Source organism: Vanellus vanellus (genome assembly GCF_965231255.1).
Source record: "Vanellus vanellus genome assembly, chromosome: Z".
NCBI classification, from domain to species: Eukaryota; Metazoa; Chordata; class Aves; order Charadriiformes; family Charadriidae; genus Vanellus; species Vanellus vanellus.
The window spans coordinates 35,588,710-35,606,883 of record NC_138908.1 but is presented as its reverse complement, the minus strand read 5'-3'; the positions used below and the strand labels follow the sequence as shown (position 1 = coordinate 35,606,883).

At 48.7% G+C, this 18,174-nt stretch overlaps 1 protein-coding gene across 1 annotated transcript in view; it reads right to left on the bottom strand.

The window, feature by feature from the left end:
* The window catches only part of TRABD2A (TraB domain containing 2A), a gene marked incomplete at its 3' end in the record, with an annotated part of 75,134 nt that extends 57,311 nt beyond the window's left edge, over positions 1–17,823 (bottom strand). The window contains exons 1-2 of the mRNA XM_082497930.1: positions 17,434–17,823; positions 8,618–9,178 (exon numbers count right to left, since the gene is read on the bottom strand). Of these exons, the coding sequence (XP_082354056.1) occupies positions 8,618–9,178; positions 17,434–17,538 (666 nt within the window). The 5' untranslated portion in view covers positions 17,539–17,823. The remainder of the gene's footprint in view (positions 1–8,617; positions 9,179–17,433) is intronic.
* Positions 17,824–18,174: the final 351 nt, after the last annotated feature.

Below are 18,174 nucleotides of genomic sequence, written 5' to 3'. Positions count from 1 at the left end.
AGTTAACAGGTAGAAAACGTGTACTACTGGGAAAGCCTCATAGGGTTCCCTTTGCTTCACTGAACAAAAAGAAGATCAAAGGACAAACTGATTACAGTTGCACTATCAGCACAAGGTAGAGAAAGTTCATAGTAGAATACAAACCCTCACAAAATGAAACAGCTGAAAGCTGAAGCTGAGCTGTATTCTTGCTCTGAGTATATCCAGGTTTGTTGAAGAAAACTAAAAATTAGTCTTCAGAACCACTGTCACGGGACAGAAACTCTATCACTGGGATGCAGGAGCCAGGTGGGATCCCCATTGACCTGGCAATCCAGTCTGGGCCAAAAAGAAAATGTCCTACAGCTGCTGGATGGGGGGGGGTGACAGCAATGCAGTCCAGTTCTTAGACCAGAAAGGAAGCTGTCTTCTACAACTCTGCAGCCATGTGTGTTTGGGTTGTCCACACTGGCTGCAACCTTGCCATCCAAGGGAAAAGCTGAAAGCTACAGTCCCACGCTTTGGATTTAATAATGAATCACAGAATGGTCAGGGTTGGAAGGGACCTCTGGAGATCACCTAGTCCAACCCCCCTGACAGAGCAGGTTCACCTACAGCAGGTTGAACAGGACGGCATCCAGGCGAGTTTTGAATGTCTCCGGAGTGGGAGACTCCACAACCTCTCTAGGCAGCCTGTTCCAGTGCTCTGCCACCCTTAAGTAAAGAAGTCCCTCCTCATGTTTAGATGGAACCTCCTGTGTTCAAGTTTGTGCTCACTACCTCTTGTCCTATCACTGAGCACCACTGAAAAAAGACTGTTCCCATCCACCTGGCACCCTCCCTTTAAGTATTTGTAAGTATTGATATGATCCCCCCTCAGTCTTCTTTTCTCTAGACTAAAAAGGCCCAAGTCCCTCAGCCCTTCCTCATAAGAAAGATGTTCCAGTCCTCTAATCATCTTTGTAGCCCTTTGCTGGACCCTCTCCAGCAGTTCCCTGTCCTTCTTGAACTGGGGAGCTCAGAACTGGACACAATACTCCAGATGCAGCCTTACCGGAGCAGAGTAGAGGGGGAGGATAATTTCCCTTGACCTGCTGGCCACACTCTTCTTGATGCACCCCAGGATGCTATCAGCTGTCTTGGCCGCGAGGGCACATTGCTGGCTCATGGTCAGCCTGTCGTCCACCAGGATTCCCAGGTCTCTTTCCACAGAGCTGCTCTCCAGCAGGTCAGCCCCTAACCTGTACACTGCTGCATGGGGTTATTCCTCCCTAGATGTACTACCCTCCACTTACCTTCATTGAATTTCATAAGGTTTCTCACTGCCCGACTCTCTAGCCTGTCGAGTTCATGCTGAATGGCAGCACAGCATTCCGGTGTGTCAGTTACCCCTCCCCATTTTGTGTCATCAGCAAACTTGCTGATGGTACACTCTATCCCTTCATCCAGGTCACTGATGAATATATTGAACAGGACTGGACACAGTACTGACCCCTGGGGAACACCACTCATTACTGACCTCCAACTAGACTCTGCACCACTAATCACAACCCTCTGAGCTATATCTGTCAGCCAGTTTTCAGTCCACCCCAGTGTCCATTCATCTAACCCACACTTCCCAAGCTTGCCTTTGAGAATGATGTGGGAGACAGTGTCGAAAGCATTGCTGAAGTCAAGGTAGACAACACTCACTGCCATCCCCTCAACCACCCATCCAGTCACGCCATCATAGAAAGCTATCAGATCAGTCAGACATCAATTCCCCTTGGGTGAATCCATGTTGACTACTGATAACCTTCTTTTCCTCCAGATGCTTGCAGATGACACCCAGAACAAGCTGTTCCATCACCCTTCCAGGGATGGAGGTGAGGCTGACCGGCCTGTAGTTTCCCAGGTCATCCTTCTTGCCCTTTTTGAAGGCTGGAGTGACATTGGCTTTCCTCCAGTGCTCAGGCACCTCTCTTGTTCTCCAGGACCTTTCAAAGATGATGGAGAGTGGCCCAGTAATGACTTCCCCAAGCTCCCTCAGCACTTGCAGCTGCCTCCCACCAGGTCCCATGGACTTGTGGGTACCCAGTTTACTTAATTGTTCTCTAACTTGTTCCTCCTCAACCAAGGGAGAGTATTTCTTCCTCAAGACTTCCTCTGTTACCTGCAAAGTCAGGGACTCCCAAGGGCTGGCCTGAGCAGTAAAGACAGAAGCAAAGAAGGCATTCAGCAACTCCGCCTTCTCTGCATCATCTGTCACCACGGCACCTGTCTCATTCAACAGTGGGCCCACATTTTCCCTAGTTTTCCTTTTTTCTCCTATATACTTCAGAAACCCTTCCTGTTGATCTTGACATCCTTTGCCAGGTTCAATTCCAAGGTGGCTTTGGCTTTCGTTGTTTCATCCCTTCATACTCTGATGGCATTTTTGTACTCTTCCCAAGCAGTCAGTCCCTTCTTCCACATACTGTAAACTTCCTTCTTCCACCTGAGCTTTTTCAGAAGCTCCCTGCTCAGCCTTGCAGGTCGCCTGGTCCCCTTGCCTGATTTCTTGCTCTTAGGGATGCACCGATTCTGAGCTCAGAGGAAGTGATGCTTAAGTATCAACCAGGTCTCTTGAGCCCTCCTACCCTCTAGGGCCCTTATCTGTGGGATTTCCCCAAGAAGTTTCTTGAAGAGATAAAAGTTAGCCTTCCTGAAGTCTAAGGTTTCAATCCTACCTGTCATTTTGTGCATTTAATCCTGAACTCTATCTGCTCATGATCACTGCAGCCAAGTCTACCCCCAACCTTAACATCCTCCACCAGTCCCTCTTTGTTTGTCAGTACTAGGTCCAGTAGTAAGTAATGAGCCCTCAGGATCAGGCATCAGATGGAGCCACACCGTCAGGCGACCACGACTGATCACTGTAAGTCTGCACCAAGACCTGACAACATGCAGACCAAGGTTAGCATGGAGGCAACCAACTGCCTGACCAGCTGAACGAGCCAAGCCCACATCCCCCCTCCCCGCTCCACACTCCTCACTGTTGGTTGAGTTGCTCCAGAAGCATCCAGCCCAGAGCTTCTGTGTGCTCCCTTGAGCAGCCTCCAATGCCTAGGACCTCCCTCAGCCCGTTGACAGGGTTATGCTCCTCTGCAGCAAGAGTACTCTCACCCAAAGCTAGAGGATTTCAAGTGTCACGGAGTGTGTCTGCCAACCAGCCCACCAGCCTAGTGCTGACTTGTCAGAGGAAAGCAGGATAACCCAGTCAGGAGCACTCTCAGAGCAGTGTGCAGTACTCACCACCAAGTGCTTGCTAACTGGGAAAAAGAGGGAAGTGTATTGGCATGCTGACATTGTAACACTGGGAGCCAGCCACAGGCAAGGGGCTGACTGTGGGAGGTACGAGGGGAGACAAAGATGCATTTACCACCTGATGTCTTCCGTTTCTGCTGTGTAATATGCTGAGCAAAGGGCATTTTTAATGTGAAAATCCAGCTAGTTGACAGGTGCACAGAGTGCAAATGCAAGGAGCTTATAATGGCACATATAACCAGTGCAAATCAGTGCCCCAGTAAAATCTGTACTTTTGGATTTCAAAGCCCTACCACAAAGTCCAGGCTGTTTGGAACAAAGTCTCCACCCTTCTGAATACAGAGACAGTAGATCAGCAACTGAAATCCCATTTTACTCTCACCCCAGGAAAAACTCTGAATTCCCCAGGTAGTTAATAAGATCTTAACTAAACTCTAATCAGACAATAGAAATGTGAAGCCTTAACTATTTTGGTTTCCACCAGCCAGCCCATTCCCCATATGTGATGTCTAGACTTGGAGGCTAGAGGTGCATCTACACACAAAATGAAAACAAAAACCAATCTAGGGCATAGACTCCAGCAGCCAAAGATGCAAATAGGATCAATTCAGTTGTTTCTGCTTCAGTTCACGTGCAGAAAACCCTGATGTTCCCATCATCTGAGGAGGGAGGTCTGTTCCTTATGCTTACATCTTGAAGTTACACCCTCGGGGCAGAAGGTGCAATCAGGTTACCACAAGTACTGTCCTGCCCAACTCGTTCAGCAGTGAGTGCTCTGCTCCTCTGTCAGCTCTTTCATTAAGCAACCAAGTTTGGATCTGAACTACTCCTTGCAGAGCCCCCACTGCATGCCTCTCCTTGCTCTTTCTTTCTCCGTGGTTCTCTGTTACTGCTGTTGTCAAAGGTGAACCTGAACCAGAATCTTGTACAGAGTGGAAACACTATCAGATCAGACCTCATCACCCAGGAAATTAAAAAACAAACACAACAATTGATCATCTCAATGTAGCAAAAAAGCCTTTTGTTTGAAATGAGGAGACTAACACAGTTCTCTCCAATTTCATATCATATCTTTTGGGCCTAATTTCAAGCCATCACTGCTGCTTCTCTAACTTCCTTAGAAGGTGAAAAAACCCAACCCAACCAAATACCCCCCTCCACATGTAACAAGGCAGTGGTGTCTTGGCTTCCACAGATGTGGACTGTTTCTAAATAATGGTTTTATACCAGGGGCTACCAAGGGTGACCCTTTCACCCAAGTGGGTACATAGATTAAGCAAGAAAAATTATATTGCTGTTACATCAGAAGGGTTGTATTTGCTAGGCAGGAGTCTACAGCTCTGAGAGAGCTGTATTAGTGGTCCAGCTGGTAACCCTTCAGAGAAAAGCAGGAATCTCTCAGCGGTTTGTTGCTTGCAGAGGTTGCTCTTTGAGTGGAAACATGAACAATTAATGTCCTAATAAACACAAAATGATCAATCCTAGAAGCCTTGGCTTCGTTTTCTTTCCATAACAAACTGTATGGTGAAAGATGCGAAAGACAAGACTTTCAAGTGCTCAGTCCAAGAGTTGGAGCCAGGATTTCAGGAGCAGTCAGTCCATCCTTAGTGGCTCCCTGCTTTCTCCTACCACCCAAGCAGGTTTGAAGACCACTTTTGAAGATGTAGCCATGTATTCAGATGCTCAGGTAGGAACAGACTGCTGTGGCAAGCTCTGGACACAGGAAAGCCACAGGAGGAAAACAATTCTCAAATCAAGAACAGCTAACAGGTAGAATCTTCCATCAAGTGTCCCAAGCTTGGAGAAGCCAAAATGGCCAAAGTCTTGGCTAAGCAGTGCTGATGGTTGGATAGTGTTTATATGCTTAAGCCTCGGACCCACACAGAGGGTAGACAGCAGTCCAAGCTTCTTGCATTCAAGCTTAAACCGATCTATGAGAAACCTGGACACCACCTGAGTGTGCCAAAGCACAGCCTGTTTACAAGTGCATGGCACAGTACAGGCCAAGGCCACCTCATTTTCTGAGCCAACACCAAACTGATGTTCGTGACGCTACAGCTGGAGCCAACAGCAAAGCTGCATGGGCTTTAGGCTGGAGCACTAAGGCCTCCAACCCAGCAAACATGTAAGAACATGCATAACTTGAATGGAACAGTTGGGACGTCTGAGGTACTGGCTCCAGTACTGGAAGTCAGCAGTGGCAAACAGCTACTAAGCCTTTTATCTTCTAGAAGCCCAGATGCTGCTAGAAATGAGACGTGCATCCTTATAAGGTATTGCAACAAGAGAGGCACTACCCATGAAAGAAGGTGGGTGGGAGATAAAAGTCTTTAAGACAAACTAGTATAGAAACAGCTTGAAACAGGAAAAAAAAACACCATGGCTCTAGCATGCAGAAAGACTAATATTTCCATATTCCCTAAAGTTGCATAGATCTTGGAACAAGAGAGGAGGATTGAGGACTGTGTACACATCACTGTGTACCACATAGAAATGATATGTTTATGGACTGGCTATGTGGGCAGCCAACCCAAGTTGAGCAAGAACAGAGAGGTAAAATATGAGAGCCATAAAACAAAAGATAAAGAGGAAACTGGAATAAATACAGCCAAAGAAAAAGAGCCCCACGACAGGCAGTGTTAGCTGTTGTATGTGTGGGGTTTTTTATTTTTTTCCCTCTCTCTCCTCACACAAAGAAGGAAGTGTCCAGCTTGGGTTTGTCTGCACATTGCAGTTACTGAGCATTGTGCAACCCGATGCAGACAATCAATGATAAACTGTTCCAGACATTCACCTGCAATAACATACCCACACCAACCACGCCTTGTCCAATAGCACGGATCAAAAGAGGGACCTAGCTAATAGCAATGTATTGCTTGTAAGTGGTCTGGGAGTCCTCCTCACCAAGTAGTACAATCATGTCATAAGTCAAAGAAAGCGCAAACCCTATGCAGAAACATAAACTGAGAACACTAAACTTGCTTCTGTGCAAGTAAATAATCTCTTGGCCACTCTGCTGCAACATAAAGAATTTCTTGCACAGTATTAGACCATTACTTATGATTTTGTGTCCTTATTTTCCCCAGCAGAAGTTTGTAAGTCATCCCTATATGTTCGCTTATGTGAAAGGCAGACACAGAAGTGGTCTGATACTGGGAGTTCTTAGACAGCAGCACAATACCAAAGAAAATAATTTTCAAGGAGCCTATTTCAAAGTCTTCATTTGGTTTATATTAAACGCATAATTAACTGCCTGAAAAAAAAACTGAGAAGAAAGCTTTGAAATCAAAGATTTACAGAATTGCCAACCATGATAGCTCACAAGTCAGGTTCTGAAACAACCATGAAATTGGCTTAGAAACATAAAAATCACCTGCCTCTGGTTCTCCTTTACCTTGAGCTGCCTGTATTGGAAATCTTGCAGCGGGCAGAATTGGGGGTGTGACTTTGCAGTGCAGTAGCTGCTCTATACCTGCTCTCACAAGGAACAGTGTGCTCTTTCCCCCGGAAGTGAGCAGGTGTGGGAGGAGCTGCAGCTCGCATGATGCACATGCACTTCTCCACCCACCGTGGGGTAATCACCGGCTGTGATTTTCCCAACTACAGCTAAGTTTCTCCTGCAGTTCTCGTTACCCTGGCCCCCTCAGCTGGGCTCACAGAATAAATGTCACCAGGCTGGGTAATTCCAGATGTTGCAGCTCTGTGTTCCCACCCCATGCAGCTTCCCAGCTCGTGTGGTATTTATTCACCTGCAAAACAGCACAGCAACTGCTGCTCTTTGAAGAAAGCTGTGTGAAGGCTTAAAGTAAGTGTCAACTGTTGCATGAGCTTACCAGGGACATTATTTGCAATCTGTATTTCTCAGCCTCCCTACCACTTTCTTACAAGGCAATGGAGAAAGCACATCCCTTGCCCACTCCCCCCACCCTCCCCCCCGCCCCAAACCCAGAGGGGCAGGGTCAGCAAAAGAAAAACATGGGCAATAATGTTAATGAAGCCTCAACCAGGTAAGAGGTGGAGGAGATGAGACTTCCCAGCCCATTCCTAGGGTGGCTGTGAGCAAACAGTGACAGCACAAGCATTCAAAGCACAGTTAAGCAAAAGAGTGGAGATGCAAATGAGGCTGCACATCTCCAAACAAGGGATGAGAGGAGTGCAGATGCCCTGCCTGCAATAAAGGACTGCACGAGTGATGCACCCTGGGCTGCTGTGCTATTCCCTGCACTGTGGTCCCCCATCAAGATTGGCTGGGCTAGCAGCACTTCTGACATCTGCCCCAAACTGCTGTCCCTCCCCTTGCTGGGCTGCACCTCCCCTTCTGCTCATTTCTTTCCAGCATGGGGAACTGCATCAGCGACAAGACAGGCTTCAGGGTGCAAGGGAAAGGGTCAGGCACCAGTCAAAACTCCCCAGCCCCACAACCAAACTCCCACCTTGGGCTATGAGGGCATGCCGCAACAGGAGGTCTTACCTACTCCTTACCTACTCCTAAGCAAACACCACTTCCTCTCCCCAAACCAGCACCCCCCTGCACCAAAGGTATCCCAGGCCAGAGAGCAACCTTATGCCTGCTTGTGATCGCATTGGGCAGGCAGAGACAGTGACAGACAGTGCTCCCTGGTGTATTTAGTTCAGAGAGGAGAGGCCATGACCACCCCATCAAACACATGGATAATACAGAGGTTGTTCTACTTGCTTGGTGTAACACGGCATGAATAACGCTGCTAAACTCCAGCTGGTTTGCAAATGCAAAGGCACTAGCACAAGGGCCTGCACTAGCCTGTGGAGCTCCCTGCAGGAAGCTGTGCTGACCCTCACCTGGTCTCAAAGGAAGGGAAAAAACAAAACCAAACACTTCTCCCAATGCAGGGGATGGGCCCCTATTTCTGAGGGCACCGAGAGGTCCACTGAGGTACTTTTCCAACCAGTGCTTACTTCTCAGCTTTACTCACAGCGCCCCTGCTTCCCCCACGTGATCACATTTTTCTTCTTCACTAGCTATTACAAAAGCATGTTTAGAAACTGAGCTGCAGACTGACCCAGGCTCCTCCAGGGCAGCCCAGCCAGGGTCAGGGAGTAGACATCCAAAGGTTCATTGTCTCTTAGGGTGGAGCCTGCCCCAGACTGCCCAGAGAAGAGGAGAGGAGTCTCCCCAGGCCAGGTCTAAGAGAATTTAGGACATGACCTGAACTCCTACAGCTAGCAAACTCTCCTGAGGGCAAAGGCACAGGCTGCATGGAGCAAACAAGTCTCTGGGTAGAGACCACTTACCTCACGTTCCAGCGTGTGCTCTTGCTGCTGGGATATCCACCCGAGCAGCCAGCCTGGCACCCTGCACACCACTCCATCTCACCTGGGAGAAGTTCAGCCCATTGAGTGGGTGGCACTGCTCCTCCACTTTCTCCACAGCACCCGTTTGCTTCCTCAGCCGCTCCGCTTCCTGGGCCAGGTACAGATCCAGGACGGGGACACCTCGTGACTTGATGTCTACCTCTGTCAGGGAGTTCACCATCAGCATCACCCAAACTGGCCTCTTCCGCTCCCAGTTGCCAGCAATGGCATTGAAGAGGTAGTCTGCATACAGCCCCTTGCCCCGCTGGTCTGGGGTCATCCAGAATGGCATCATGAGCTTGACGTACTCCAGGTGCCGCTTGAGCCGGTGGTAGATGTCACGGGGCAGCACGTCCTGAAGGTTCTTTCCCTGTGGCAGGAGCTGGCAGCTGGTGAGAGCTGAGATGGTATAGGGGTCTGTGAGGTCCAGCTCAAAGTACACTATGTGGCTCTGCTGAAAGGCCTTCTTTGAGTTCTCTGGGATGAAATCCCAGACACGGCTGTATGGGACATGGATGGTGCCAAAGAAGTAAGACGGGGGATCTCTCTTGATGGTCCACAGGAAAGAGTTCAGCTCGCTTTGCTGAGGGAGAGGGAGACACAGCTGAGTAAGTACAGACATTTATGCTGGGCCACTGCAGTACAGGGCTTGAGGAAAACATGTTTTCAAGCCAGCAGGTTACCTGGCTCAGCAGCTTGCCAGCATGGACTTTTCCTAAAGCAGCTTTGCTCACAGAGTCCTCTTTGACCATCCTTTTCTCAGGTCTTGAGGTGAAAATTCAACTTTCATTAATTACAAACAGAAGAAGATTGGCCTTGGCTTTCTCCTCCTGAAAGGTGACACTGGGTCTTCTGAACAGTAACACCACCCTGGCTCATCACTTGGATATCTGCCAAAACCAGCAGCAGAGCACAGCCCAAGCAGGCCAGGCTCCAAGAAAGACACTTATCCAGCTTCCACTTTTTATTGAGTCAAAAGCTGACATCACTTTGCTGAACCCGAGCAGGACAGCAGGGTCTCAATCACCTTCACCTTGACGCCTCTCACTTTAGCACAGCAAAGAAACTGTTGTGACAGTCAGAGGGTGCCACAGCATCTCAGGAGAACTTTCCACTCTGAGCAAGACACCAAACGAACGAATAACATAAACCACAGCTGATAGGCAGACTTGCTGGAACAGGTGGAAATATAGTTTTACAGGGATGTAAAACATGGCAGAAGGACACATGGTCAAGACCCTTCACAGCCCAGTTCAGCTCTTTCTTAAGGAGCAGAGAAGTACAATACCTTGGAAAATAAGGGAAAAAATTCTGCAGGCCAAACTCTGACTTTGGTGCTGGGGCATGCTCTTTTAAACACAGAGGAGGAAAAAGCTTCTTTCTTTAGATTAGCTTTTAAAATCTCTCAAAAAACACACCCATCAGTAATTAAGAATCAGACTTTAAGTTTGTTCTGCTGCAACAGAACTCTCTCGTGAGACTCTACCTAGAATATCATGTCCAGCTCTGGAGTCCTCAACATAGGAAGGACATGGACCTGTTGGAACTGGTCCAGAGGAGGGCCATGAAGATGATCAGAGGGCTGGAGAACCTCTCCTACGAAGACAGAGTGGCAGAGTTGGAGCTGTTCAGCCTGGAGAAGAGAAGACTCCGGGGAGACCTTATTGCAGCTTTCCAGTATCTGAAAGGTGCCTACAAGAAAGCTGGGGAAGGACTTTTTACTAGGGCATGTACTGATAGGATGAGGGGTAATGGCTTTAAACTGGAAGAGGGTAGATTTAGATTAAATACTAGAAAGAAATTTTTCACTCTGAAGGTGGTGAGGCACTGGAACAGGTTGCCCAGAGAAGCTGTAGATGCCCCATCCCTGGAAGTGGTCAAGGCCAGGCTGGACGGGGCTTTGAGCCCCACCTATGGCAGGGGGGTTGGAACTAGATGATCTTCAAGGTCCCTTCCAACCTAAACCATTCTATGATTCCATAATAAAATGTGCATCACAGCATCCCCAGAAATACCAGAGTACACAGCTGTGCTCAAGCCCCACACTATCCTGCAGGACCAGAGAGCAGATGGGGCAAAAAATGCTGCTTGGATCCTGCAAAGTCATTTTACACCAGCAGCAGTCATGACTGCCATCACCCACAGCATGCACCCCACCGGTGCAGTGGTCTGTACTGGAGCAATAGACGCAAACAGTTTCTATTTGTCTGCGCAGACAGGAAGAGGTAGCCTTTGCATATCTGAGTAAGAGGACAGGCTTCCAGATGCACTCAAACATCTGGTCAGCCTTTAGTCAGCAGATAATTCTAACCTCATGTCTGAGGCTAAGTGTGCATGTGTGCTGATCTTAGAAGCATGCCTGACTGTCAAATGTAGAACAGGCTGCTTGGAGGAATTTATTTGAAGCACATTGCCTATAAATTTCTGATACTAAAGGCCCAGGGTCCGAAAGGTTAATCTTAAAGACTGCTCTGCAATGGCTCATCCCAGACAACCTTCTCCAGCAGTTCTCTATGTCAAACCCAGGCCACAGATCAGGCAGCACTTCAGCAAAGTGCTACTACCAGTCCAGCTTACCAGCATGGACCGACAAACCAAGTATACTCCAAAGAGCTCTTAATACACTTCTGCAGCACACTGAGATTCTGAAGAATATCTCAGACGTCGGTAACACCATGCTACAACTCTGGATCCTATAGGACAGTCCTGGAATGCACTCCTGAATTACAGACCACAAAAACTCTCCTGAAGACCATTCAAAGAAGGGAGAACAAACAAGATGCAGCACCAAGAGGTAAAGAAGATACAGGGCAACAGGTGAGTACAAATCTGCATAGACCCAGGAAGAAAAGAGGAAAATGAATACACAAAGTAAAATGGGAGGGAAAGTGAGACAGGGTTCCCTCCTGTCATTTGTTAGGAGGGAAAAATGGAAGGACACACCACTGTAGTGAGAAATGAACTGGAAAGTAGTCATCAGCCATCGAGGAGGAAGGACCAGAAGCACAAGCAAGCGAAAAGACGGAAGAGGCACCTGGGACAGGCATGAGGTCAGGTCAGGAGGCCAACAGTCCTTCACTTTGCACAAATCTGATCATGTACAAGGCAGTGCACAAGAACAGCCATGACTGCAAGAAATCATAAGGAACAAGTGGTCACCAGCCAGCTTAACACTTCAATTCAGCTCCTAAATAAACCCAGCCAGAATGTTCAAGCCCAGATGGATGGTACCAGGCTTTAACACAGCTCATCAGCGCTGCTCCAGACCACTACACACAGCCCAGCTAGAAAGGTGTTTGGCATTGCACTCTCACTTTTTTTGCTCTGCAAATCCCCCCAGCTTTCACAACTGGATACCAAAAGCAGAGTAATACTGCCAGCTATTAGTGGTACCATTGAGGAAATCACACAGGCCATCAGGCACAGAGTAAATAAAGTCTGCCTTTAAAGAGCCTCCAGCACAAGCAGAAGAAAGCAGGCTGAGATCTAGCAAAACTTCTCACACAGTCCTAGAGACTGAGACCTGACAAAGCAGAGTGGCTGGGCACTGTTGCTGGCAATTTGACACCAACAGGAGCAGTCATGAACTTGGCAAACCACCCCAAGTGCCATTCAGACCTCCCTTCTCAGAATTGCTTGGAGCCAATGTGAGGGGCTGGGAAACCTCCCCGGACCCTGCAGAGCCAGTTTCTGAGCACCAGCAGTTGGGCATCATCACCAGGTGATGCTACAATGGGAGCTCACAAAGCTCACTCTTCCTCCAAAAGGCAGCATTACAGCTGCTCAGAATATGCTAGTGCCTTACACTCCTTTGGCACCTTCTTTTCCTTCAGAAGGTAGAGAGTGGAATCTCAGCAATGCTCTGCCTCCATGCCAGACCTCTGCAAACAGCCCGCTACTGCTTTGCATGACAGGGGATGAGGCAAAGTCCTTTGGGCCCAAAGGCCTGAACAGGTCTGTGCTTCCCATGCTCTACCTTTTGGCACTCTCACATCCCTGTGCACCTCCTGGAGCTCATGCATGTTTCACTGCAGCTTCAGAGAGGGAAAAGCATGGCTATTATAATCTCTCCCTGAGTCTGTAAAAGGGGAGCCATTAAACAATGCTCTCTGTGGCTGTGAGACGATAGCACAGGAGCAGTGCTGAAGCTTGCTCAGCATCACAGTATATGCCATCACTGGCAGCGCCTCCCTCTAACCTCACTTCCCCGAGAGAACGCAGTAGATAAAGGTGGTACAACACAATTTTGCTGTGCAGTAGGATCCTTCTACACAGCTATTACATCAGAAAGGGATGCTTTAAAACCAGTACAAATTACAGTCAAAGTGGTGTCCTGAAGGCTTAAGTGAGCTGGCTTGTATAGCTCCAGGAATTTCACTTTCAGCAACATAACAATAAAAAGTCAGGTTCACATATAGATCAAGAGGCATATTTCTGTCTCCACTCTTCAATTTACAGGTGGTACTCAATACATAACTTATGATGGGAAAAAATAGAAGGGCAACCTAAGAAAGAGAGCAGCAGTCTCGCATGAGAACACAGATCTCCCCTGTTTGCTGCCACACCAAGATCTGAGGCAGCATCACACTAGCCACACCACACTCCACTGTGCCTCAAGTTTAACCTCCCACTGTGTAGTCCCAGATCAAGGTATTTCTGAACCCTCAGCACTATGGCACAGTGCCTTCTCCCTTACCTCACCTCCCCAGATGAGCAACAGCTGGCTGTGAATTGATTCAGGATTATCAGTAAAGCCAAAACATTGCTTAGAACAAAAAAAAAAAAGGAGAGAGAAAGGCTTTTCCCCAGCCAGCAGGAGAACAAGGGAGAAGTAAAAGGAGCTGCTGAAGCTGACACTGTCAGAGGTAATGGACTGGAACCTATGGGATCCACTCCCTACAATGAGCCTGGGAAAGCCTCCTTTCCCAACCAGGGCTGCACAAGGGACAAACTCCACTGCCCACTGTGAGATTCAATGGGGACACATAAGGACAGACAATGCTTCCCCAAAATGACGGGGCAACAGTGTCAGGCATTGCGGAAATCTTGGAAAAGCATAGTGCAAATCAAGGTTTTTTCCTTAGGAGCTGACAGAGAGTCTAGGCAAGAACAACAACAACAACAAAAAAACAACCTTGAGAAAGGAAGAGTAAAGTGGGGTATTGCAGAACAGTAGTGGAAACCATAGCATGCTAGTCCTATATCCCAACATCTGCCCTCTAATCGCAAAGCTAGCTGTCCACAGGTGGCACTACAAACTCCCATGACCTCCTGTCTTCCTTTTATCTGCTTCAGCAGAACACAGGCTATGTCTGAGAGGTATTTTTGTTATTTTTCCAATAGGTTTCTTCTTTTAAGATTTAAAAAACCCCAAGCCTCAGGTTCTGTTAATTTTAACTACTCCCAGCCACTTGCTTTTCCAGTAGTATTTAGAGGTCCACCATAGGATGCAACCTGTAATCTTCAAATACACAAATACTACCGCGTTTGTCAGACACCATGCATCATTTCAGGTGAGGCAGCAATGATTCTGCAGTAAGAGTGGTGCCAAAGAGGATCACAGAAAGTGTCATCTTCCTTCTGAGAAACTTACTCAAATTGGGCCAAATGACAGAGGAATGGAGGCTTAGAGGGGAAGGAAAACTGCTGTCCAAAGACTGAGGAACTGGATGTGAACTCCAGATATGGAAAACCTACACCTGGTCTACTTCCTTCTACATCACTTCTGCTTCCTTCCATCTTGTCTCTGTCTCATCTATGTAGACTATACAGTTTCATAGCACCAAGTGTATAAGTCACTGTGAAGGCAGGTGCCCTCTGTGGTTTTAGTGTCTTTCAGGACCTTGAACCCTCATACTTACCACTTGGCCCCACAGCCACATCTTCCAAACCTCAGCCCAGTATTGCACTGTTTCTCAACCCACAATATTCTCTTAATTTTTTTTGCTTGCTACAGAAGCCAGACCATGTGGTACACAATATTTCACCCAGGTAAGCAGCCCTATAAACATCTCCATATGGCTTTCTCCCTCCCTCTTACCTGCCCTGGCGTTGTATCTTGTCATGTTCATTTATACCTAATTGATACAAAGACTGTGACTTTACTCACCAAGTAAAGTGACCTACGCATCTACAGCAATGCACACAGAAATGCTAGGCACATTTTTAGTAGTCATTCTCTTGAGCTTTTGCCCACCTGCCTTACTGACACTCTCAAACTCAGCTTAACACTGTAAGCAGAATTCACCTAGGGATAAACACTGCACTGGCTACAACTATTAAAAGAACACACATTCAGTCTCCATTTGCCAGAAATGAAAACTAAAAATCAAATTATTAACTAAAAAGCCAAGGGTTGAGAGCAGATAAATTACTTGCTCTGCTGAAGTGCACATATGGGGAGAGGTAGCCATTTAAATTAACTGGCCCCCTATCAGGAATGACATCATAAAATACCAACCAGCTACAACCAGAAGCATTCTGCTGTTAACCCCTGGATTCTGGCTTTAAATTTATCAATACACTCCAATGTTAAGCAAAAAGAAAGCTCCACCAGACCACATTACTTAGTAACTGGAATATAACCCAAAGGATTCCAGCATACTTTATTTTAGATTAACTGTTTTCAAAGCCTTTCTTTTTTCCTATTAAAAAAAAAAAAAAAAAGAACGATGGGGCACATTATTGGTTCCAGCTTTAACTATAACCTGGAATGATGATGAGAAAGCCCTCTGAAATACTATATGTCCATTCCTTAAAATAGCAGCTTCTCTCTTTCAGACACTGATGCACATATTTCTTTCATGACAGAAGCTTTAGGCAACCTGACAAAAAGAAGAAAGGTATATCTGTAATCTAGAGAGGTAAGAAAAGAGATCCCATAAAGAATTAAGATAAAAACAAACAAACAAAAAAGCCTTCCCTGATGATGAAGGGACAAGCAGGAATGTTGTTTCTTTTTTCCCCAAGGGGTTGGTGTAAGTATTCATAATGGTACACTGAACAGCTTTCCAAATAAGGCAGACACTGCCATTCCTAGACAGGTGTGGTTACCACCACTGTCCTAATGACCCTAGGAAACAGCCAACCAATACCAGAACTACAGGTGGTCTCACATTTTAAAGACAGACTAATCAGATAATGGGATACCATTAAAACATTTCACCTCCATTTTTGCTGGTAACTGGCAGAATTCCAGTCAATGACTCCTGAGGAAAACTCCCTATGTGTCCCACCAAATCAGTGATTTACCCATGTCCCCAGGTATGACTTCTGCAGCTCAGGGTCTCAGAAGCTATCCCCTTCCTTCTTGCTCTCACTAGCTCCTTGCAGCAGATTCACACCAGCCCACAGCTTTTGCACTTCGTGCCCTCAAGGGGAAAGGGGCACTCACTCCAGAAGTTTGACTTGGCTTTATGGCATTGTCACGGCTGGCCACCTATAAATCTATTTGAAAAACTGGTTCCAGGCAGATGCATATTGGCATAGCACCCTCCCCCAAGGTAGGGTTAAGCTCTGTCTAACCCAAGCTCAGGCAGACATCTCCAGCAAGGGATATGTAGCTTAGCATATGGTTGAATCGGCTGTGCCCTAAATCCTAGGATGAGACAACTCAGCCTCTACAGCTGTAGGGGGTCTTGCATGCTCAGCAGGAGACAGCAAGGTCCCTAGACCAAGGGCTGTATATAGTTGCATGTGCAGGTGAGAGAGAGAGGAATGGTCACAGAGCAGACCTTCTTCAGAGTTGCAAAGCTTTCTCAGCAACCTATGCTTGCACACCAACCCTGCAGTAAGCCCACTGTGCCTTTGTCACCTCCCCAGTGAAGCAGGTCTGCACTTCTTAGGGCTTCCAGCTCCCTAAACAGCTGTGCTGGAGAAGGTAACCCGGCCTGGGGCAGGAGATGACCACAAATGGTGAGACACATGTCCTATGAGCATTTCAGGTGCACCGCACCTCCAGTCAGGCCCCTTCCAGGTCCAAACATGTGCCTACAGACAGCACAGATGGTCTGTTAACACTAATCGACACATTAAGACTAAGTTCTGGAAGGCTTTTTCTACATAATTTTTGGTACTTTTTTCTTAGAAAATTCAACATGAACTGCTTTTTCTCAGTGTCTGTTTTTTAATGGAAATGACACCCTGCTCGCAAGCTTCACACTGGCCAGAACATCAGACTTAAACTGGAGCTGGGACCCTTAGCTGCACTTACCACCCACCGGCGCCAGGTCAGCCCATGCTGCTCCTGGTTACTCCAGTCAGGCTGCTGAGGTTAGAGGGCGAGCAAAACAACTCATACCCGTGTTTCCACTTTAAGGGCACGGCCATTTGCTGGGCCGAACTCACTCCACCACTCTCGGCGTTCAGCAAGACGCTACCCCCAGCGAGGAATGCTGGAAGCAAGGCACTTCGGGCGAGCCTAACCGGTTGCAAGCGGCGTAGCTCGTCCCGCACGGCGCAGGCGGAAGGCTGGGCTCATCCCGGGATCTTCCTCCTGCATCATGCTCCTCCGTCAGCACCCACCTGGCGCACAGCCCCGAGAAACCACCCTCTTCTCCCCTCCCCGCCCCTCTCCCTTGCCTCGCTTCCGCCAGCCACCCGCGCCCGACGGCCGAGCTCCGCACCCCACACCCACCGCAGTTCGGGCTGAGTCGCGGCTACCGGGACCCCGCGCACCCCACACTCTCGCCACCACACACCGAGGGAAACGGGCGGCCGCGCCATGCCCCCCGGCCCGCGCAACTCCCGCGAGGCCGCGGCAGCCCCCGTGCTGCTGGCCCTGGCGGCCAGTGCGCTGCGGCGCGGCGGGCAGCAAAGTCCCCCCGCATTGGCGCTTACCTTTCCGCGGAGCGGGCAAGCGCCGGCGGGGTAACGGCTCTGCCGTGCTCTGGCCAGCAGGAGGAGGGAACCCTGCAGCAGGCAGAGCCAGCCGGGATGCACCATTCCTGCTCGCTCCCAGGCTTGTCACAATTTGAGGGTGGCTTCCCTTTTCTTTTTTTTTTTTTTTCCTATTTTTATCCCCCTCTTCTCCTGCTTCCACGCGTCCTTTTTTTTTTTTTTCTTTTTAATTCCCCCTCTCTTGCCTTTTTTTTTTTTTTTTTGGCCGATCGACCCAATCCTAGAGCCTTCACAAGAACAGCCCCGTCCCTTGGCCAAACCCTCCAGCTGCTGCCCCCTCCTCTTAAAGGATCCCGTGCCGAGCGGGGGGAGGAAGGGGAGGACGCGGGGCGCGCCGCAGTAGGGGCGGGCGATGAGGCGGCAGCGGGGGGGGTTTCGAGCCCCCGTCGCCGCCGCCGCCGCCTGGCTGTGGCAGATGGCGGCGGGGTCGCCGGGCGCCGCATACGGCCGCCAGGTTCCGGCCTGGCCCCGGGGGCGTGGGGCGGCTGCGCCCCAAGTCCTGGCAGCCCCCGCCGCGCCCTGGGCTCGCAGGAAGCGCAGCCGCCCCCGGCCTTGCTAGTCCCCAAACCTGCCCGCCTGCCCTCTGTCTTGCCGGGCCGGGCCCTGCCCTGCCTGCAGCTTTCCTGAAGTGAATATGAAATTGAATATTGTGATTCTTCCCAAGTCTCTTTATTGTCCGTC